We start from the raw sequence: 16,893 nt of genomic DNA, 5'->3' as shown, positions 1-16,893 counted from the left end.
CTTTTCAAAGATGGAAGTGGTAAGTATGAAGTGTCTAACCCACGAGGATCTAAAGATAAGATCAATATTCTCCCAAGTCCTATCTGCCAGCAATACGGCTCTATGTACACCAAGTGTTTGCTTGTATCTAGTAACGGGAAATAAAATTGCGTTGTCGGTATAAAGAGGATAGCTTTGTATGATATTGGAGAACTAAAATATAAAAATAGTTGCTGAAATAAATATAGTTACAATATATTACAAATAGCGAGTGTGGAATAATGATGGTATGGTATGTGAAATCATCCTAGGCAATTGATAACAAGATCGGTAACCATTCGTGCAATTTTATATGAGGGAGAGGCATGAGCTAACATACTTCCCGTACTTGGATCATATAAACTTGTGATTGGACCTCTAGCAAGCATCCGCAACTACTAGAAATCATTAAGGTAAAACCAAACCATAGCCTTAAGTATCAAGTCCTCTTTACTCCCACACGCGCACAACTCCCTTACTCGGGTGTAAGTTTCTGTCACTCTAGCCACCCATTATAAGAGAATCATGAACATATTGCAACACCCTCTAGTTTGGATCTTTCATGCGTGCACATCATGGAAAGCACCTTAGGACAACATCAAAATAAAACATACACTCAAACCAATCAAGATCATCAATCAACCCAAAGTACAACATAGATCTACTCAAACATCATAGGATGGCAATCAATCATTCATTAATAATATGTGGCATGAAACACCATGTTCAAGTAGGGGATTACAGCGGGGTGCGGGAGAGTGGACTGCTGAAAAGATATGAGTAAGGCGATGAAGACAGTGATGTTGATGAAGACGATCACCGCGGCGATGGTCCCCCCCCCCCCCCGCGGCACTCTGGCGCCACCGGAAGAGAGGGGGAGAGAGTCTCCCCCCTTAGGCCTCCTCCTACATGGCCTCTCCCAAGATGGGGAGAGGTTCTCCCCTATGGTCCTTGGCCTCCATGGCTCCCAGAGGGGCGAGAGCCCCTCGAGGATTGGATCTCTCTCTTTGTTTCTCTCTTGTTTTCACTACTGTTTTCTCTCGAGATTGGTTTTTTATCGATACAGAGAGCTGAGATGGAGGAACTTTTGGTCTAGGGTTATTTCTAGAGGTTTCAATATTTATAGGATTTTTGGGCGTTGGAATCACACCAAGATGGGCCACGAGTGGTCCACTAGGCACCACGATGAGCCTTGTCTTTGCGAATAAGCTTGCCACCATTGTCTTCCCTCTTCTCATAAGGACAATCTGCCACAAAGTGACTCACATTGCCACAATTGTAGCAATTCCTCATGCGTTGCTTTCCCTTGGCCACACTTGAGTTGTTCTTGGAGAAGTTGTGCCTTGAGTTTCTCTTGTTGCCCAAAAATTCCCTTGACGGAAGATCCACATGCTAGTGGTAAGCATATTTGGTGTCTTTGGGAAAACTTTCCTCTTCTTCTTCTTCTTCACTTTCCTCCAAAATAGCCTTGGCCTTTAAAGCAAGGTTGGAGGAGTATTTTATTGACCGTCGAACATGAGCTAGAGCGTTGTCAGTTGTCTTGTTCAATATGTTCATGACAATGAACTCATCCAACACATTGCTTGAGGATAAGGAGTGGAAGTCCGGTCTTTGACGGATGATGGAGGACATGACCTTGTTCAAAGGCATGATAGCCTTGAGAAACTTCCGCCTGATCCAATTGCCATCCACATTCTTGATTCCACGATCTTGAAGAGTAGCGACAAGGGTTGTCACTCTTCGGTAGAGCTCACGTGGGTCCTCATCATCAAGCATCACAAATTCATTGAGCGCATCAAGAATCACTTTATAGTTAGTCCATCGAATACTTGAGCTTCCCTTGTACATGGAAATAATGTGTTCCCAACAATCCTTGGCACGAGTGAAGGGACACAAGTGAGCAACATCTTCAATGGGAAGAGTTGCTTGAAGGATGAACAAGGCGGAGTGATTGAGCTAATTTTGACCTCTTCTCTTGGAGTGAGGTTGCTTGGGTCATGTGGGTAGTACCCTTGCTCAATTGTTCTCCAAAGTTGTGTTGAGGTGTGATTCAAATGAGCCTTTATGCAAAAAAAACAATTAGCAAAATCATTCTTAACAAGTTTAGGAGGAGGACTAAGGTTAATAATATGTGGTGGGTGAACCGGTCCTCCATAGACAGCGGGAGGAGGTACCGAGGCATAGGCATCCGACCCGATCGTTCATTGAGGCAACTTATTCTTATCACTACTAGCCTTCTCCTTCTCGGAGTTGACATCCGACTCCGAAGCTATGGGATTAACCACTCACAACGAATCAGTAGGAAGTGTGAGGCTTTCAAGGAAATCTTTAAGCATGGATTTGACCTCGATAGCCACTAAGAATCAAAGAGAGGAAATAACACCATTTAGATCCTCTCGGGAGACCGAGTTCACACTCCCGGTCTCGGGTAACTCCACAACTCGATCCCCTTCATTAACCATACTTTTGGGTTGTGAAACCCTTAAAAAGAGACGTAGCTCTGATACCAATTGAAAGGATCAATATGGTTTAATAGGGGGTGAATAGGCAACTACCAATTTTAAGCTTTTCTTTAACAAATTAAGTTTAGCAAGAAATAGGTTGTCTAGATATGCAACTAAGTGAGCAACCTATATGATGCTAACAACAACAACAAACAAGTAACAAAATACAAGTAACCGATAACGACGAGGATGTGTTTCCGAAGTTCCTTCCCTTTGAGGGGAAATACGTCTTTGTTAGAGTGGTGTGGAGGCACATCCACAAGATGCCACTAAGGCCACCGTATTCTCCTCACGCCCTCACACAAATGCGAGATGTCGTGATTCCACTAATGATGCCCTTGAAGGCGGAGACCGAAACTTTACAAGCAAGGTTGGGGCTATCTCCACAGCTGAATTGGAGGCTCCCAATGAAACCACGAAACTTCACCACAATGGAGTACGGCTTCAAGGTGACCTCTTCCCTCTAGGGTTCTTAAACACACAAGAGTAACAAGATCCGCAAGGGATTAGTGGGGGGGACAACTTTTCTCTTGGTGGAAGTGTAGATCGAGGCGTTCTCCTCCAAACCCTAGAGCATCAACAAGTATCGATGGCTATGGAGAGAGATCGGGCAAGATTAAGCTTAGGAGCAACAATGGGGCTTTTGAGAAGAAAGGTGAGGTCTCTTAGGGAAGAAGACCTACTTATACAGGGGAGAAGAATCTGACCATTTTGTTGCCCACGAGTCATGCATAAGCGGTAGTACAACTCAGGGGAGCGGTACTTCCGCTTGCACGGAATGACGATGCATCACAGTGAGTTAGATACGGTCCGGAAGGCGGTAGTTCCACCGGAGCGGTACTACCGTTCCCGCCAGCGGTACTTCCGCTTGGCACTGAAGAATGCCCAGACTTAGCAGAAGTGAGGAGGGAAGTATGTCAGTATCACCCAGAGCGGTACTTCTGTGTTTTATTGCCTCTCAAAAACTGCTCGAGTGCTGAAGATAATAGAGAGATAAAATAAGCGGAAGTTGGCCTCGAAGAGGAGGGCGACAGTACCGTATGAGTGGTACTACCGCTCCGCTTCGAGCGGTACTTTCACTCAAAATGGGCAAAGGCACCGAAGGCACCAGAGAAAAAATATAAGCAGAAGAGGGGTCGGAACTGGAGGGCGGCAGTACTGCTGGGGCGGTACTACCGCTCCCCACGTGTGGTACTTCCGCTTATATAACCTTGAGAGCCATAGGGACATAACAGATGCTCCAAAGTGCCGGGAACTGGATGGGGTGCAAATGTGTACGTGATTGTTCCTCCCAACCATTCCAAATACGGATCCCCTCTTGATAGTACGGATTTTCCTACGACTCGAGTCCACCAACACTAAATCGATAGGAAGAACATCGTATTATCTTTTAACCACTAAGGGGATAATAAAAGTCGCGTGCCACCTGATAATCTGTGGAAGCTTAATGCACATGACTAGTCCGCAGGGGCATCGTCATCAATCACCAAAACTACTTAGGATAAATTGTGCTCTTACACCCGTGTTGATGGTCCTTTTAAGGTGTTAGAGAAAATAAATGATAATGCATATAAATTTGAGCTATGTGTAGAGTTTGGGGTTAGTCCCACTTTTAACATCATAGATTTGAAGCCTTATTTGGGTGAGGAAGATGAGCTTCCGTCGAAGACGACTTCATTTCAAGAGGGGGAGGATGACGAGGACATCAATACCATTATTACACCCACATCCCGTGCTGCTATAAATACAAGACCCGTTACTAGAGCTCGCGCATGCCAAGTGAATTACGAGGTACTTTCGTTTCGTGAAAATCCTTCTAATGTTCATGAACATACATACTGCCTAAATTAGATACATTTGTTTTACTTATGAATGAAGGACCTATCATGGACAAGAAGGATGACCATTGAAACGGGATCAAGCATGGAGGGGAAGGTGTGCACGCGGGGAAGAACAATGGAGCTTCTAGTGGTGATTTTCGGACATTGAAGCCGTCATAGAGAGAGAACAAAGGCTTGGATGAAATATACAAGATGACACTTCATAAATTTCGTTCATAGGCTATTATAGGTGCTCCAGCACCATATTTTGGGGTCAGGCCCATGAAATTCGAAATACTACATTATAGTTTGTTTTTAGATCCCGTATGTGCGGGGAAACCGAGTTAGGGTCGTTTTCGGACCCCTCCTCCAAGGGGTCACGAAAATCCCTCTATATTCCCCATATATACAACCCTTAGGGCACCGTTTAGACTAGAGTTTTGTTTAGATTGCAAGTTCGCCAGAGCTGCAACTTCGCGTTTTTCGTTTGTAATCTACGACCAGACCAAGACGTCAGAGAACCCCACTTTCATCAATGAAGTTTCCTCTTATATTCGCAATATCCAGATTGCGATTTTAGTTTCTTGCTTGTTCTTCATGTGGGTGCACGAAACAAACCCTCGTGGTCAGGTTGATCGTGCTCCGACGTGGTCAATTATCTCTAGGAGTTGGTTTAGCGATTGTGAAGGCGCGACGTCCTCATAGGCTCGTAGTCGGATTGTCAAAGTATACTCCACCGAAAACGATATCCACCATCTCTTCGAATGACATGGACAAATTCGCCTCTATCACGCGCCTCCCCCTGCAACCATGGCCCAACCGCGCCGTCATCGACACCGTCAACTGCACCGGCCACTCCTGTGCGAGCTCCCGACTCATCTCTGTCGCACAACGCGCTCCCCATCGTGCGGCGCCACACCGAAACTCTTCGTGCGCCGCCCCTCGACGCCCCTCCTCGCACGAAGGAGGCCCGTCGGGGCGCGCCGTCCTTGCCCTCCGCCTTTGACGGCCGGGCGCCGCCACTACCACAGGCATCGACGACGGTGACGACCAGGGGAGCACAAGGAAGGGGGTGTGCGTGGGGCTAGGGTTTTCTCCTTCGGAGCCGCGTGCTCAAGCGGCTCGCGAGGGAGAGGGGAAGGTGGGGGGGGGGGGCGTACATACATTTTCAGGTTGTTCTTTTTTGTTCTCTGTCCATAAAAAAATGGGATCAGATGTCCCAGCGCTGAGAAAATCGCTGGAGGAAGTTCGATCGGTGGAGGGTACGAAGCAACGAGACGACTTATCAACTGTTTCATGAGGAGTAAGATTGGAAAAAAGAGAGAAATGGTAAGAAATGTAGCAGCTCAGATTCCTTTCGCTTACCGCCTGGTTGGGCCCATGATAGCCTCGACCCACCTATATGTTGGGTCCGAGAGCGGCCAAATGCACTGTTTTGATCCTTTCATGAAAGTTAAGCCGGATCTGACCCTGGTGGGTACGGTGGGTAAATTTTTCCGGATCTGACCCTTTTGCTACCGCCAAATCCTTAGACCCTTTGGCGGTAGGGTATGACAACTTACCGTCGAGGACCCTGGCGGTAGGAAAATGATCTACCGTCGAAAGGGCTGGCGGTAGCACGTGTAACCCTACCGCCAAGGGGTACGACGGTAGGCACACACGCGCACTGTTTCCATAACTTGGCGTTCTTTTTACGGTAGGCGTGCAACCCTACCACGAGGGACCTGAGCGGTAGGTTGTTATACCCTACCGCCAAAGGGTCCGACGATAGCAAAAGGGTCAGATCCAATTTTTTTCTCATCAAGGTCAGATCCAGCTTAAGGTTCATAAAATGATTTTCCCATGAGGGTGAGATCCAACTTAAGGTTTATAAAAAGGTCAAAAACGGTGAATTCTGCCTCCGAGAGCGAGCTCCTTCCGCACACTGTCCCATGGACCCACCTGTCAGTTGCACTGACCGCACTTCTCCCACGCCCTCCACCTACATCTCCATTCCTCAAAACTATATCCCCCAAAACATGTTTCTCAGGAAAAACAATCGTAGTTGTTGAAACCCTAACGCCATCTCGCCGCCGGCGATGTCCGCTTGACGGACGCGCCGCCGAGAAAGCACGAAACTCCTCCCAGCCCACGTCTATCCCTGATCCGTCCCCCGCCCGCGGGATTCGGATCGTCTTCAGCCATGTCAAAGGCCAGGGTCTACGCCGACGTTAACGTCGTACGCCCCAAGGAGTACTGGGATTACGAGGCCCTCGCCGTCCAGTGGGGGTGAGTCGAATCCGCCCGTAGCCAACCTCGCCCTAACTCTCAAGTTCTTTTCTTTTCCCCCCTTTCGTTCCCGTGGCGCATCTACGTGTAGTGGATCCTTTTCGTCAGTTCGTTGAGAGACAGTTCAGGGATTACATACAATGGACCTTCGACTTCTCGATGCGTTTTCGGAGATCCTGTGTGCCGTGCGGTTAGAGAGGGCCCGCGTGTTGTAGATTGAGAGAGGAGTTGCCAGATGTGCTTGCTCAGATAATTCCGGCAGTTGCTTGATGTGGTTGCTTCGTTACAATATCCGACTTCAGTAGTCACTAACTCGATGTCACTTTTTTGTGATACTTTTGGTACTTCAGTACGAAATTATGCGTCTATGACGTCCACGCAATTTCTTTGGGAGATTATTCATAGTTTTGTACATCTTAAGTGGACTTCCATTAACTTCCTACAAATTGAGCACCCGAATCCAAATGTCAGATTCTGTCACCCATGTTCATCCACCAGCAATATTCTCCATGTCCAAAATATTTTGCTGAATTGACAAATTGGGAACTTGAACCTGTCTTGGACTACAACAGCAGCACCCAAATCGAGCAAACAGTTCTAATTTATTGTTTTGAACAGTTGCTAGTTCTGTGTTTTCCCCTTCTTGGAAAGTGTGTTGTTCTATTAGTTTCACACTTTGTTTGGTGTTATCGCTATTTTTTCAGATAATATATGGGTTGTATTTTCCGGAAATTATCATATCATACCTATTTAATCTCAAAGTAGCTGTTCCAAGTAAAAAACCACATTTACATTAAGGTCTATATAACTAAGATATTTTACTCCTGTTCTGTTTCTGTTGAATTGATAATTCTGCTCAGCGACATAAGATAAATAAGGTTCCACTGAACTATGTACGCTGTTGGAGTATCTTGTTTTGCAAATTAGTATTTGTGTAATAAACACAGTGATATGCAACTATATTTAAAACTGTAACAAGCTTCGCCTTTCTGTAGCTTCTCATTGGGATCCAGGCATTTTTTTGTCCTCCCTTGAGCTTGACATGGGGTTTTATTGCCCTCTTATTCTTATATATAGATGAAAAAGGATAGAACTCAAGTATTACCTCCGTCCCAAATTACTTGTCTTAGATTTAACACTAAAACGTGTCGGATGTATCTAGACAAATCTAAGATAAGTAATTCGTGACGGAGGGAGTATGAAGCATCAGTTTGTAGAAGTTGGGTAAAAAGTATATGCACTCATTTATTTTGATGTAACAATACCCCAAAAGTGCCATGAGATCTCTTCAAAATAGTTAGGTGTTTTCTCTTCGTTCTCCATCATACAAACAGGAAAAGAAAATCCTGTGCCTGGAACAATCAAACTGATTACTTTTAGCAAGCCAGCTGCGAGTATCCCTGCCCTGACAAGGATAACACACTTAGCATTTTGGTTTGAATGGTGTTGTTATTTGTTTGTTCCGGTCCTTCTGAAAGATATCATGTGATTGTTAAATCACAAAATGTCCTAATGGACCAGTATATCCGGTGATGAGTTCTGACTGGTATGATGTTTTTCAATCAGTGAGCAGGATGACTATGAAGTTGTGCGGAAAGTTGGAAGAGGCAAATACAGTGAAGTCTTTGAGGGCATCAACGTCAACAATAATGAGAAATGTGTTATTAAGATCCTGAAGCCTGTGAAGAAGAAGAAGGTAACTTATCTGTGCCTTAAATGGTCACGGTTTAACTATGATATTTTTTTTCACGTTTCTCATGCTTATGCAGATCAAAAGAGAGATCAAAATACTTCAGAATCTCTGTGGAGGTCCAAATATTGTGAAGCTGCTTGATATTGTCAGAGATCAGCATTCAAAAACACCAAGCTTGATCTTTGAATACATCAATAACACAGATTTCAAAGTGTTATATCCGACATTGACAGATTATGACATTCGCTACTATATCTATGAGTTACTGAAGGTATCAAGGTTTCCCAAGTTTCTGTTGATATAATATTGCCAAGAAAACTGATTGTTAAAATATCTAAAACTTTCTTTGCTCTTCTGATAAAGCCTTGAAGATACATTAAATACTTGCATGTGTAACTGTCTAGTTCGAACATCTGGCTATACTCATTTCCTAGGACCCTTTCTTGTGTTCACGGATGATATTTGTGATAGTAATGCATGAATAATCCCTTGCTAATGCTAACAAGTAACCACACCAGCAAGTGTTTTTTCCTCTTTTGAGGGGACCAAGCCAAATCGCTGGTGATTTGATTGCTGGACCTAGATGTTTTGTATTCTATATTCTAGTTATAGTTTATCACAGATTCCATTTTTGAGTGCAGGCTTTGGATTACTGCCATTCACAAGGCATTATGCACCGAGATGTGAAGCCTCACAATGTTATGATAGATCATGAGCTTCGAAAACTCCGGTTAATAGATTGGGGCCTTGCTGAATTCTACCATCCTGGAAAGGAGTATAACGTTCGTGTTGCATCAAGGTAGGTACATAGAAATACTTTGTTGCTATTTAGTTATCTTAAACCGACTTATTGATACCAAAAACCTTATTTGCTTGTGCACTTCCAACAATTGGTTGTCAATCTTCTGGTCACTTGTGAGGCAATATATAGCCAATATTTAGTTTATTTAAGTCCACATTTTATGCGGAAAGGGTATTTCTTTCTGTATTATTTGTTTTCATTTGTAGAAATCTCAACCTCATAATACATATGAACAGAATGAGTTATGTGGTGAATGATTTGCTTTGTACAGTAGTTAATGCTCCATTATGTAACTTGCATGTTCCAAATATTTCCATATTTTTATTCTTCTATATTTCCAATATGTTCCTTGATGCATGTAGCGTCCCACTTCTGTGATCATTTTCAAAATATTTGCTGGCATTTCCTTTTTCACTGGGATTTAGGTACTTCAAGGGACCTGAGCTTCTTGTTGACTTACAAGATTACGACTACTCTTTGGACATGTGGAGTCTTGGCTGCATGTTTGCTGGAATGGTATGACCGACATGATAGCACAATTGGATATTTATTCATAGCTTTCTTTTATATCTCAGATTTTTTGTTCAACTGCTGATGGTTTATGAATCATGTATTCTTGATTGCAGATATTCCGCAAGGAACCATTTTTCTATGGCCATGACAACCATGATCAACTTGTTAAGATTGCAAAGGTGCTTATTCCATTATTCCTTTTATTCTTTGGAAAGATAGTTATAACTGATAAAGGCTTGCTTTTGGTGGCATCTGATATTCTTTAGAGTTGCCATATAGCATTTGCTGTTATTTACATTAGTGACTGGTTTTGGCTCAATGTTTCGATAAATTTGTACTGTGCGCAATTGAATTATTTGGCAGAGTTCATGTCACATGTAATTACTAGCTTTACTCTAGCTGTATAGTCCTGTTTGAACTTGACATTAGCGCTAAAGCCTGACCACACCCCTGTATTCACAGGTACTTGGAACAGATGGGCTAAATGCTTATTTGAACAAGTACAGAATTGAGCTTGACCCTCAGCTTGAAGCCCTTGTGGGAAGGTATATTGTCACTCAGCAATAATTTTGATGCAAGATCTCTATTTGTCATCTGATATACAGTTTCTACAATTTCCACACCCAGGCACAGCAGAAAACCCTGGTCAAAGTTTATCAATGCAGACAACCAGCATCTGGTATCCCCTGAGGTCTGTACATATATATCTCAAAGTATACTTTGTTAGCAGTAACCTGCTCCTGGTTTCTCAACTAGGCCTTTCCTCTCCATTTTAGGCCATAGATTTCCTTGATAAGCTTCTGCGATATGATCACCAGGACAGGCTCACTGCACGTGAAGCTATGGTAAGTTTCACTGTTTTTGACTGGTTATTCAGTGGCCCCCAGCCAATCGTGCTTAATGTTCATTTCACCATGCAATTATACTCCTTCAGTTTCTAAATGTAAGTCCTTATAGAGATTTCAGTATGGACCACATACGGACGTATATAGACGTATTTTAAAGTGTAGATTCACTCATTTTGCTCCGTATGTAGTTCATATTGGAATCTCTAGAAATACTTATATTTAGGAACGAAGGGAGTAATTTATTTTCTCATCTCCAGCTCCTTGGTGCTGCATGATGTGTTTCATCATTTGGTTTGTAGATAGATTGATTAGTGTGGTTGCTTAGATGATGTCATGTTTGGATTTACAATGGTTCCTATTCTAATTTTGAGGTTTAATGCAGGCACATCCATACTTCCTGCAGGTGAGGGCCGCTGAAAACAGCAGGACTCGCGCGCAATAGCAATAGCAGGACTGTTGCTGACATTGAATGAGCAGCGCGTGATGAAGCCGCATCCTTGTAGCGACTTTGTCACGTATTACAACTCGATAATGGTTGGATCAGCTGGGAAAGGTAAGAGCCTGTGTGGTGTGTGCCTCTATCGTCGAGGGGGAAAAGAACTGTGATTTGCTCTTGTTGTTTGTGTATGGAAACCTGATTGATTGAAAGTTCGCAACACACTTTTCATGTAACGTGTTCGGTAATATTGTACGACTCTGCTTGTAAAGAATATCTTTGTTAAGTTGCTTTGGATTCTAAATTCAGTTTAGCCACCGGATTATTAGCTTGTTATTTCGATTTGCCGGTTAACTCCTTTTCTATTGGGATCTATCATTTCTAATAAAAATAAATCAACAATCCTTTTCTTCTGTGCGGGGACAAGGTGTTTTCATTGATTAAACTGGATAGGAGTAATCCAGTGCACATAAGACCAACTCCAACGTTCGGATAAAAAATGCGGAGTAATCCAGTGCACATAAGACCAACTCCAACGTTTGGATAAAAAATGCGGCCCTGTGTGTTGATGCAAATGGATGGGGTTTTTGCTCTTTTTTTTGTCGTGATCCATTTTTGGCCCAAATTTAGGTTGGGTTTGTGTTGGTGTGGACGAGTGCGACGCCCACCCTTATCTTCCCCTTCGCTTGCCCATTAGTCACATAACGACCATTCTTACCCTTTAAATCAACACTCTTGATCTCGTCCTCGACATCGTTGCCTACTTTTGGTTATGATGACATCACCTAAGCACGGTCGTCATATCCATCAACTTCCCCATTGCATGCACCAACAACTTCACCACCGCCATTATACCATGAGAAGAGACGTCTACCAGGGGGCGTCGACACCACCCTCGCCTCCACGGTCACCGCCTAGGATGTCGACATGCGTGCTGAGGTCATCGCCGGTGGGCTAGGATGTCGACATGCGTGCTGCCCTTCACACGCCGTGATTGGATCACACCCGCCTCCTTTGTCACCCGGAAGGTGTTTGACCTTTTGCCCAGAAGGTACCATGGTCGATAGCTCGGGTGAGTTCTTCTACAATAATGTCATATGTTCATCGGATGATTCGCCGTTCGACAATGAAGACTTTGTTGCTACTATGGTCATCAATGAGCACATTTCAAGGACGCGACCAATGTTTAGGGGGCCACTCTCGGGCCATGCTCCGGCATTGAATCTTAACTTAGCCTTTGTTGTTGCTACTATGGTCATCAATAAGCACATTTCAAGCTTGCATGATCATACTTGAAGCTGTGGCATCACAAGATCTTTGGATTTGGCACTTTTCTTTTGACATGGCGGGTTCTCACAATGACACCAACGCAATTCACCGGTCTCCGGTGTTCACACAACTTGCAGAAGGAGACTACCCACAAATCAACTTTGAGGTGAATGACCATCAGTACAACAAAGCGATACTACCTAGGTGATGGTATCTGTCTTAAGTGGTCAACTCTTGTGAAGAAAATGTCCAAGCCGGTAGGAGAGAAGCAAGCTAGGTTTTCCCAAAGCACAAGAGAGTCTTAGGAAGGATGTGGAGCGTGCCTTCGGTGTGCTCCAATCTTGATGGACTATTGTTTGGCACCCTACTAGAACATGGAGCCAACGTAAGATGGTGAATGTGATGACTGCTTGTGTGATCATGCATAAGATGATTGTAGATGATGAGCGTGATGACAACATCTTTGATCAACGGTTTGATACTTAGGGTGAAAATGTTGAGCCTAAGCATGGATCTACACTCTCAACAACAACAAAAAAATTCAATTTGCACCACAAGAGAGAGTCATGTCCCGTTTTATATGATTACAAACGCCAAGGTCTCGAGTTCAAAATTTTGAATCGACGTTATATTGAACTCAATTTGATAGGTGATTTTTGCGGTGTATAATGCAAGTAGTCATACATTTGGATTCCTCGTTTTATATAAACACTTTACTGCATCCAAATGTATACTACCATCTACCCTATGAACTAAATTTGAGTCAATTTTACCTATTTAAATACGATTGTTGTCATCATCTAATTGTTATCTTCAAAACACATGACATGCATATATTATTAATTTCCCATTTTAATATAAACTATGTGTACCATATGATCTCAGATTCAAATAATTGTATCCACTTTATGTTGAATTGATATCATAATACATTTCATACTTTAAATAGATGTTCGGAATCTAAACCATGTTACATATGTATAATTGAAATCACAATTGCTCCGTAGGGTGGTTTTGATAATTGATCACAGCATATGCATCATTGGACTAATGTGTTTTCCAAGCATATTTTAGAAAAAGTTCAAAAGATGATATGGCTTAAGGTTTATGTGGAGATACCCCTAGATGCAAGAAAGGAATAATATTGGCTCAAGCTTCAAGCTAGAAGACTCTTCATTTTATATTTGTGAGAAATCATTTTTGAGTCCATAGAAAAGCCAATACTATTAAAAGGGGCTGAGGTAGTAAAATGAACTGATTGCTCAAATGCTCAAAGTTAGCCACCAAAACACTCGGTCATTTTTCCCACATATCCACTCTGTCAAGTTCCACATTCACAAATTCGGTGTCACCAACATTTCCACATCGGACCCAACGAGTTTGAACCTCACACAGAATCCTAGCCATTCCCACCAAATCGGTGCAACCGAAACTGCATCGGTGCTACCGAGTTCAGTGTGACCAACATTCTGTTGCCAAGATACACAAAATCGGAATTTCCGAGTTTGAGTATCGGTGCCACCGAGTTTGGCTATTTGTCCGTTAGTCACCTTTTCGGTGCCATCGAGTTCTATATATCGGTCTCACCGAGATTCAAAAGTTCACACCTTTAGTGCTTGTCGGTACCACCGAGTTGTCCACTTCGCTGTCACCGAGTTTGCTCTTTTGCGTGTAACGGTTGGATTTTGGTTGCTGTCTATATATACCCCTTCACCCACCTCTCATTCGTGGGAGAAGCACTCGGAAGACACACTTCATTTCCAGATCCATTTTCTGAGAGAGAACCACCTACTCATGTGTTGAGACGAAGATATTCCAATCCAATCATTTGAAACTTGATCTCTAGCCTCCCCAAACTGCTTTCCACCAAATCAACCTCTCCTACCCATGCATATTCTATGAGAGAGTGATTTGTGTTGAAGAGACTATCTTTAGAAGGACAAGAGCAAGGAGTTCATTGATCTACCTCATCTATTACCTTTTGGAGGGTGGCGCCTCCTAGATTGGTTAGGTGTCACTTGGGAGCCTCCTACTTCATGTTGTGGAGTTTAGCCAAGTTGTTTATAAGGGCAAGGAGATCGCCTACTTTGTGAAGATCTACCGTGAGTAAGGCTAGTCCTGCGTGGACGTAAGCCGTGGTGGGATAGACAAGGACGCTTCTTTGTGGACCCTCTGTGGGTGGAGCCCTCCGTGGACTCTCGCAGCCGTTACCCTCTGTGGGTTGAAGTCTCCACTAACATGGGCGTACGATAGCGCCACCTATCGGAACCATGCAAAAAATCACCGTGTCAACGTCATGCGTTTGATCTCCCTACCTTACCCCTCTACTTTACACTTGCATGTTTACTTTCCGCTTCCATACTATTAGAACTGCATGTGTAGGGTGTACTTGACTTGTTATAACTGCCATAGCAGCCTCTCAAGTAAAATTGGGAAAAGGCAAATTTTTTATCTTGTCAAGTAGTCTAATCACCCCCTCTAGACATACTTTCGATCCTACAAGTGGTATCAGAGCCTTGGTCTCCATTTCATTGGTTTAGCAATCTAGGAGAGTATGGCGAGGGAAATTATCATCGTAGAGGACCTTACTTCGATGACACTAATTTTGCTAGTTGGAAGCATAAAATGAAAATGCATATACTTGGCTTTAATCGTCATCTTTGGGTTGTTGTTCGTGCTGGTGTGCAAGGTAACTTCTTTGGAGAAGGGCATGAACCAGATCGTGATGCGACAGGTGATGAACTGAAGATGTTGCAACTTAATGCTCAAGCCTGTGATATCAACTTCAACTGCCTTTGCCCCGAAGAATTCAACAAAACCAGTCGTCTTGAGAATGTAAAAGAAATTTGGGATACTTTGGTTGATATGCACGAAGATACTGATTCTGTCAGAGAACCTAAGTTGGATGTGCTTCATAGTCAGCTTGACAAGTTCAAGATGAAGGATGGTGAAGGAGTCACTGAAATGTACTCTAGGCTAGCTCTCATCACCAATGAGATTGCCGGCTTGGGAAGCAAAGAGATGACCGACAAATTCATCATCAAGAAGATACTTAGAGCTCTTGATGGCAAGTATGACACAGTGTGCACATTGATCCAAATGATGCCAAATTACAAAGATCTCAAGCCAACTGAAGTCATTGGTAGGATTGTTGCTCCTGAGATGTCATCAAGGACAAAGATGAACTACACAACAAGTCAAGCAGTGCTTATAAAGCTTCATGTGATGCTCCGGCTTCTTCAAAAGACAATCTTGTCACTGATGAATAGATAAGCCTCGTGGTAAAAAAAAATCAACAAGTTCTACAAGAGTAGAGGCAAAGATAGAAGCTCAAGTTCAAGACATGATGAGAAGCGTTCGTCCAGTCGTGACCGAAAGTGCTACAATTGTGGGAAGCCCGGACACTACTCAAATGAGTGCTCGTCTCCCTACAAATGAAGAGAAGAGTCACCTCAAAGACAAAGCTCAAGAGATGAGTTACCTCGTAGAGAGAGAAGGAGTAGAGAAGATCACTATGAACGAAGACACTGACGGAGAGGCAAGGAATCGGAGAAGAAGGACAAATACACCAAGAGCAGTTCAAGAAGAAGACATCAAGATCATGTTGGTGAATGGGTCTCTGGCTCCGAGTCTGGTCACCACTCGGAGAGAAGCTATGACTCCAACTCCGACTATAGTTAAGATGAAGGTGTTGTCGGTATTGCGCTTGTTTCCACCAACTCCTACGACCTATTTGATTCACTAAATGAGGGAGTTGGAAAATGCTTCATGGCTAAAGGCCCCAAGGTATCACATCCTGAGTATCTTGATTTCAATAGTGATGAGGATGACTTTTTAGGAGAAGATGACTTGCTTCTAGATAAACTAGTGAATACAGTGAAAATGAACTTGCTATTTATCATGCTAGTCAAGAGAAATCGAATGATGATGATAAGAAAGAAATTGAACGACTAACTCAATAATTACAAACTCTTAAGTTAGCTCATGAGACTACTCTAGAAGATCATAGAGATCTTGCAAGAACCCATGAGAAGCTATGCTTTGAGAAGCTCAACTTGGAGAAAGAGCATGAGTTCTTAAAAGCAATAAAGGATGATCTTCGGAAGAAGAGTTCTTCTTATCTAGCCAAACGATTATTCTTGTCTAACTTTGTTCCACAATTTAAATCTAGGAACACTAGTAACGAAGGCAAGAAGGTTTCTTCATCTAGTAACAACAACGCTAAAGCTAAATCCAATAATGTTGTTGCTAGTACCTCTATTGATTCCACTAACGATTCTCTTAGCCAAGTTACACTTAAGCAAGAAAATGATCTATTGAAAGGGATTATAGAGAGAGGTGTCTTCAAGAGTCTTGCCAGAAGTAAGCAATTCGAGGAAATTGTGCGCAAGCAAGGAGGACATCGGAACAAACAAGGTGTTGGCTACTTCAACGTCAACGGAGATGTTTGGGAAGAAGGTCGAGATCCCACTCCCAAGTTTGTTCCCCAAGAAGAGAAGTGTGATTCCACTCCTCCCGAAGGAACAAGCTCACAAGATGGCCTTCTACCACAAGACCACAAAGGCAAGGGAAAGCTTCAAGATGACACTGACCTATTTGAAGAAGAACCCCAAGCCAAGGTCAAGTGGATTCCCAAGGATACTACTAGCTCTACCTCAACAAGTGCTACCACAACTCCAAGGATTCGCATCAATTTGGTGTGGATTCCCAAGAAGAAGAACT

At 43.2% G+C, this 16,893-nt stretch overlaps 1 protein-coding gene across 1 annotated transcript; it reads left to right on the top strand.

Moving 5' to 3' along the window:
* The first annotated feature begins 6,344 nt into the window (after positions 1-6,344).
* LOC123426341 (casein kinase II subunit alpha-2) lies at positions 6,345-11,227 on the top strand. The gene is made up of 10 exons (XM_045110151.1): positions 6,345-6,610; positions 8,177-8,306; positions 8,380-8,574; positions 8,945-9,102; positions 9,531-9,621; positions 9,732-9,797; positions 10,081-10,163; positions 10,246-10,309; positions 10,395-10,463; positions 10,849-11,227. Exons 1-10 carry the CDS (start codon positions 6,525-6,527, stop codon positions 10,906-10,908), a joined length of 1,002 nt encoding a protein of 333 aa, XP_044966086.1. The 5' UTR covers positions 6,345-6,524; the 3' UTR covers positions 10,909-11,227.
* Positions 11,228-16,893: the final 5,666 nt, after the last annotated feature.

Source organism: Hordeum vulgare, chromosome 2H, assembly GCF_904849725.1.
Source record: "Hordeum vulgare subsp. vulgare chromosome 2H, MorexV3_pseudomolecules_assembly, whole genome shotgun sequence".
NCBI lineage: Eukaryota > Viridiplantae > Streptophyta > Magnoliopsida > Poales > Poaceae > Hordeum > Hordeum vulgare.
This window is presented reverse-complemented; position numbering and strand designations above follow the sequence as displayed.

Coding starts and splice junctions, on each gene's coding strand:
- LOC123426341 (XM_045110151.1), top strand. CDS start 6,525: ATGTCAAAGGCCAGGGTCTACGCCGACGTTAACGTCGTACGCCCCAAG. Junction 6,611..8,176: donor GCCCTCGCCGTCCAGTGGGG/GTGAGTCGAATC, acceptor TTTTTCAATCAG/TGAGCAGGATGACTATGAAG. Junction 10,464..10,848: donor TCACTGCACGTGAAGCTATG/GTAAGTTTCACT, acceptor GGTTTAATGCAG/GCACATCCATACTTCCTGCA.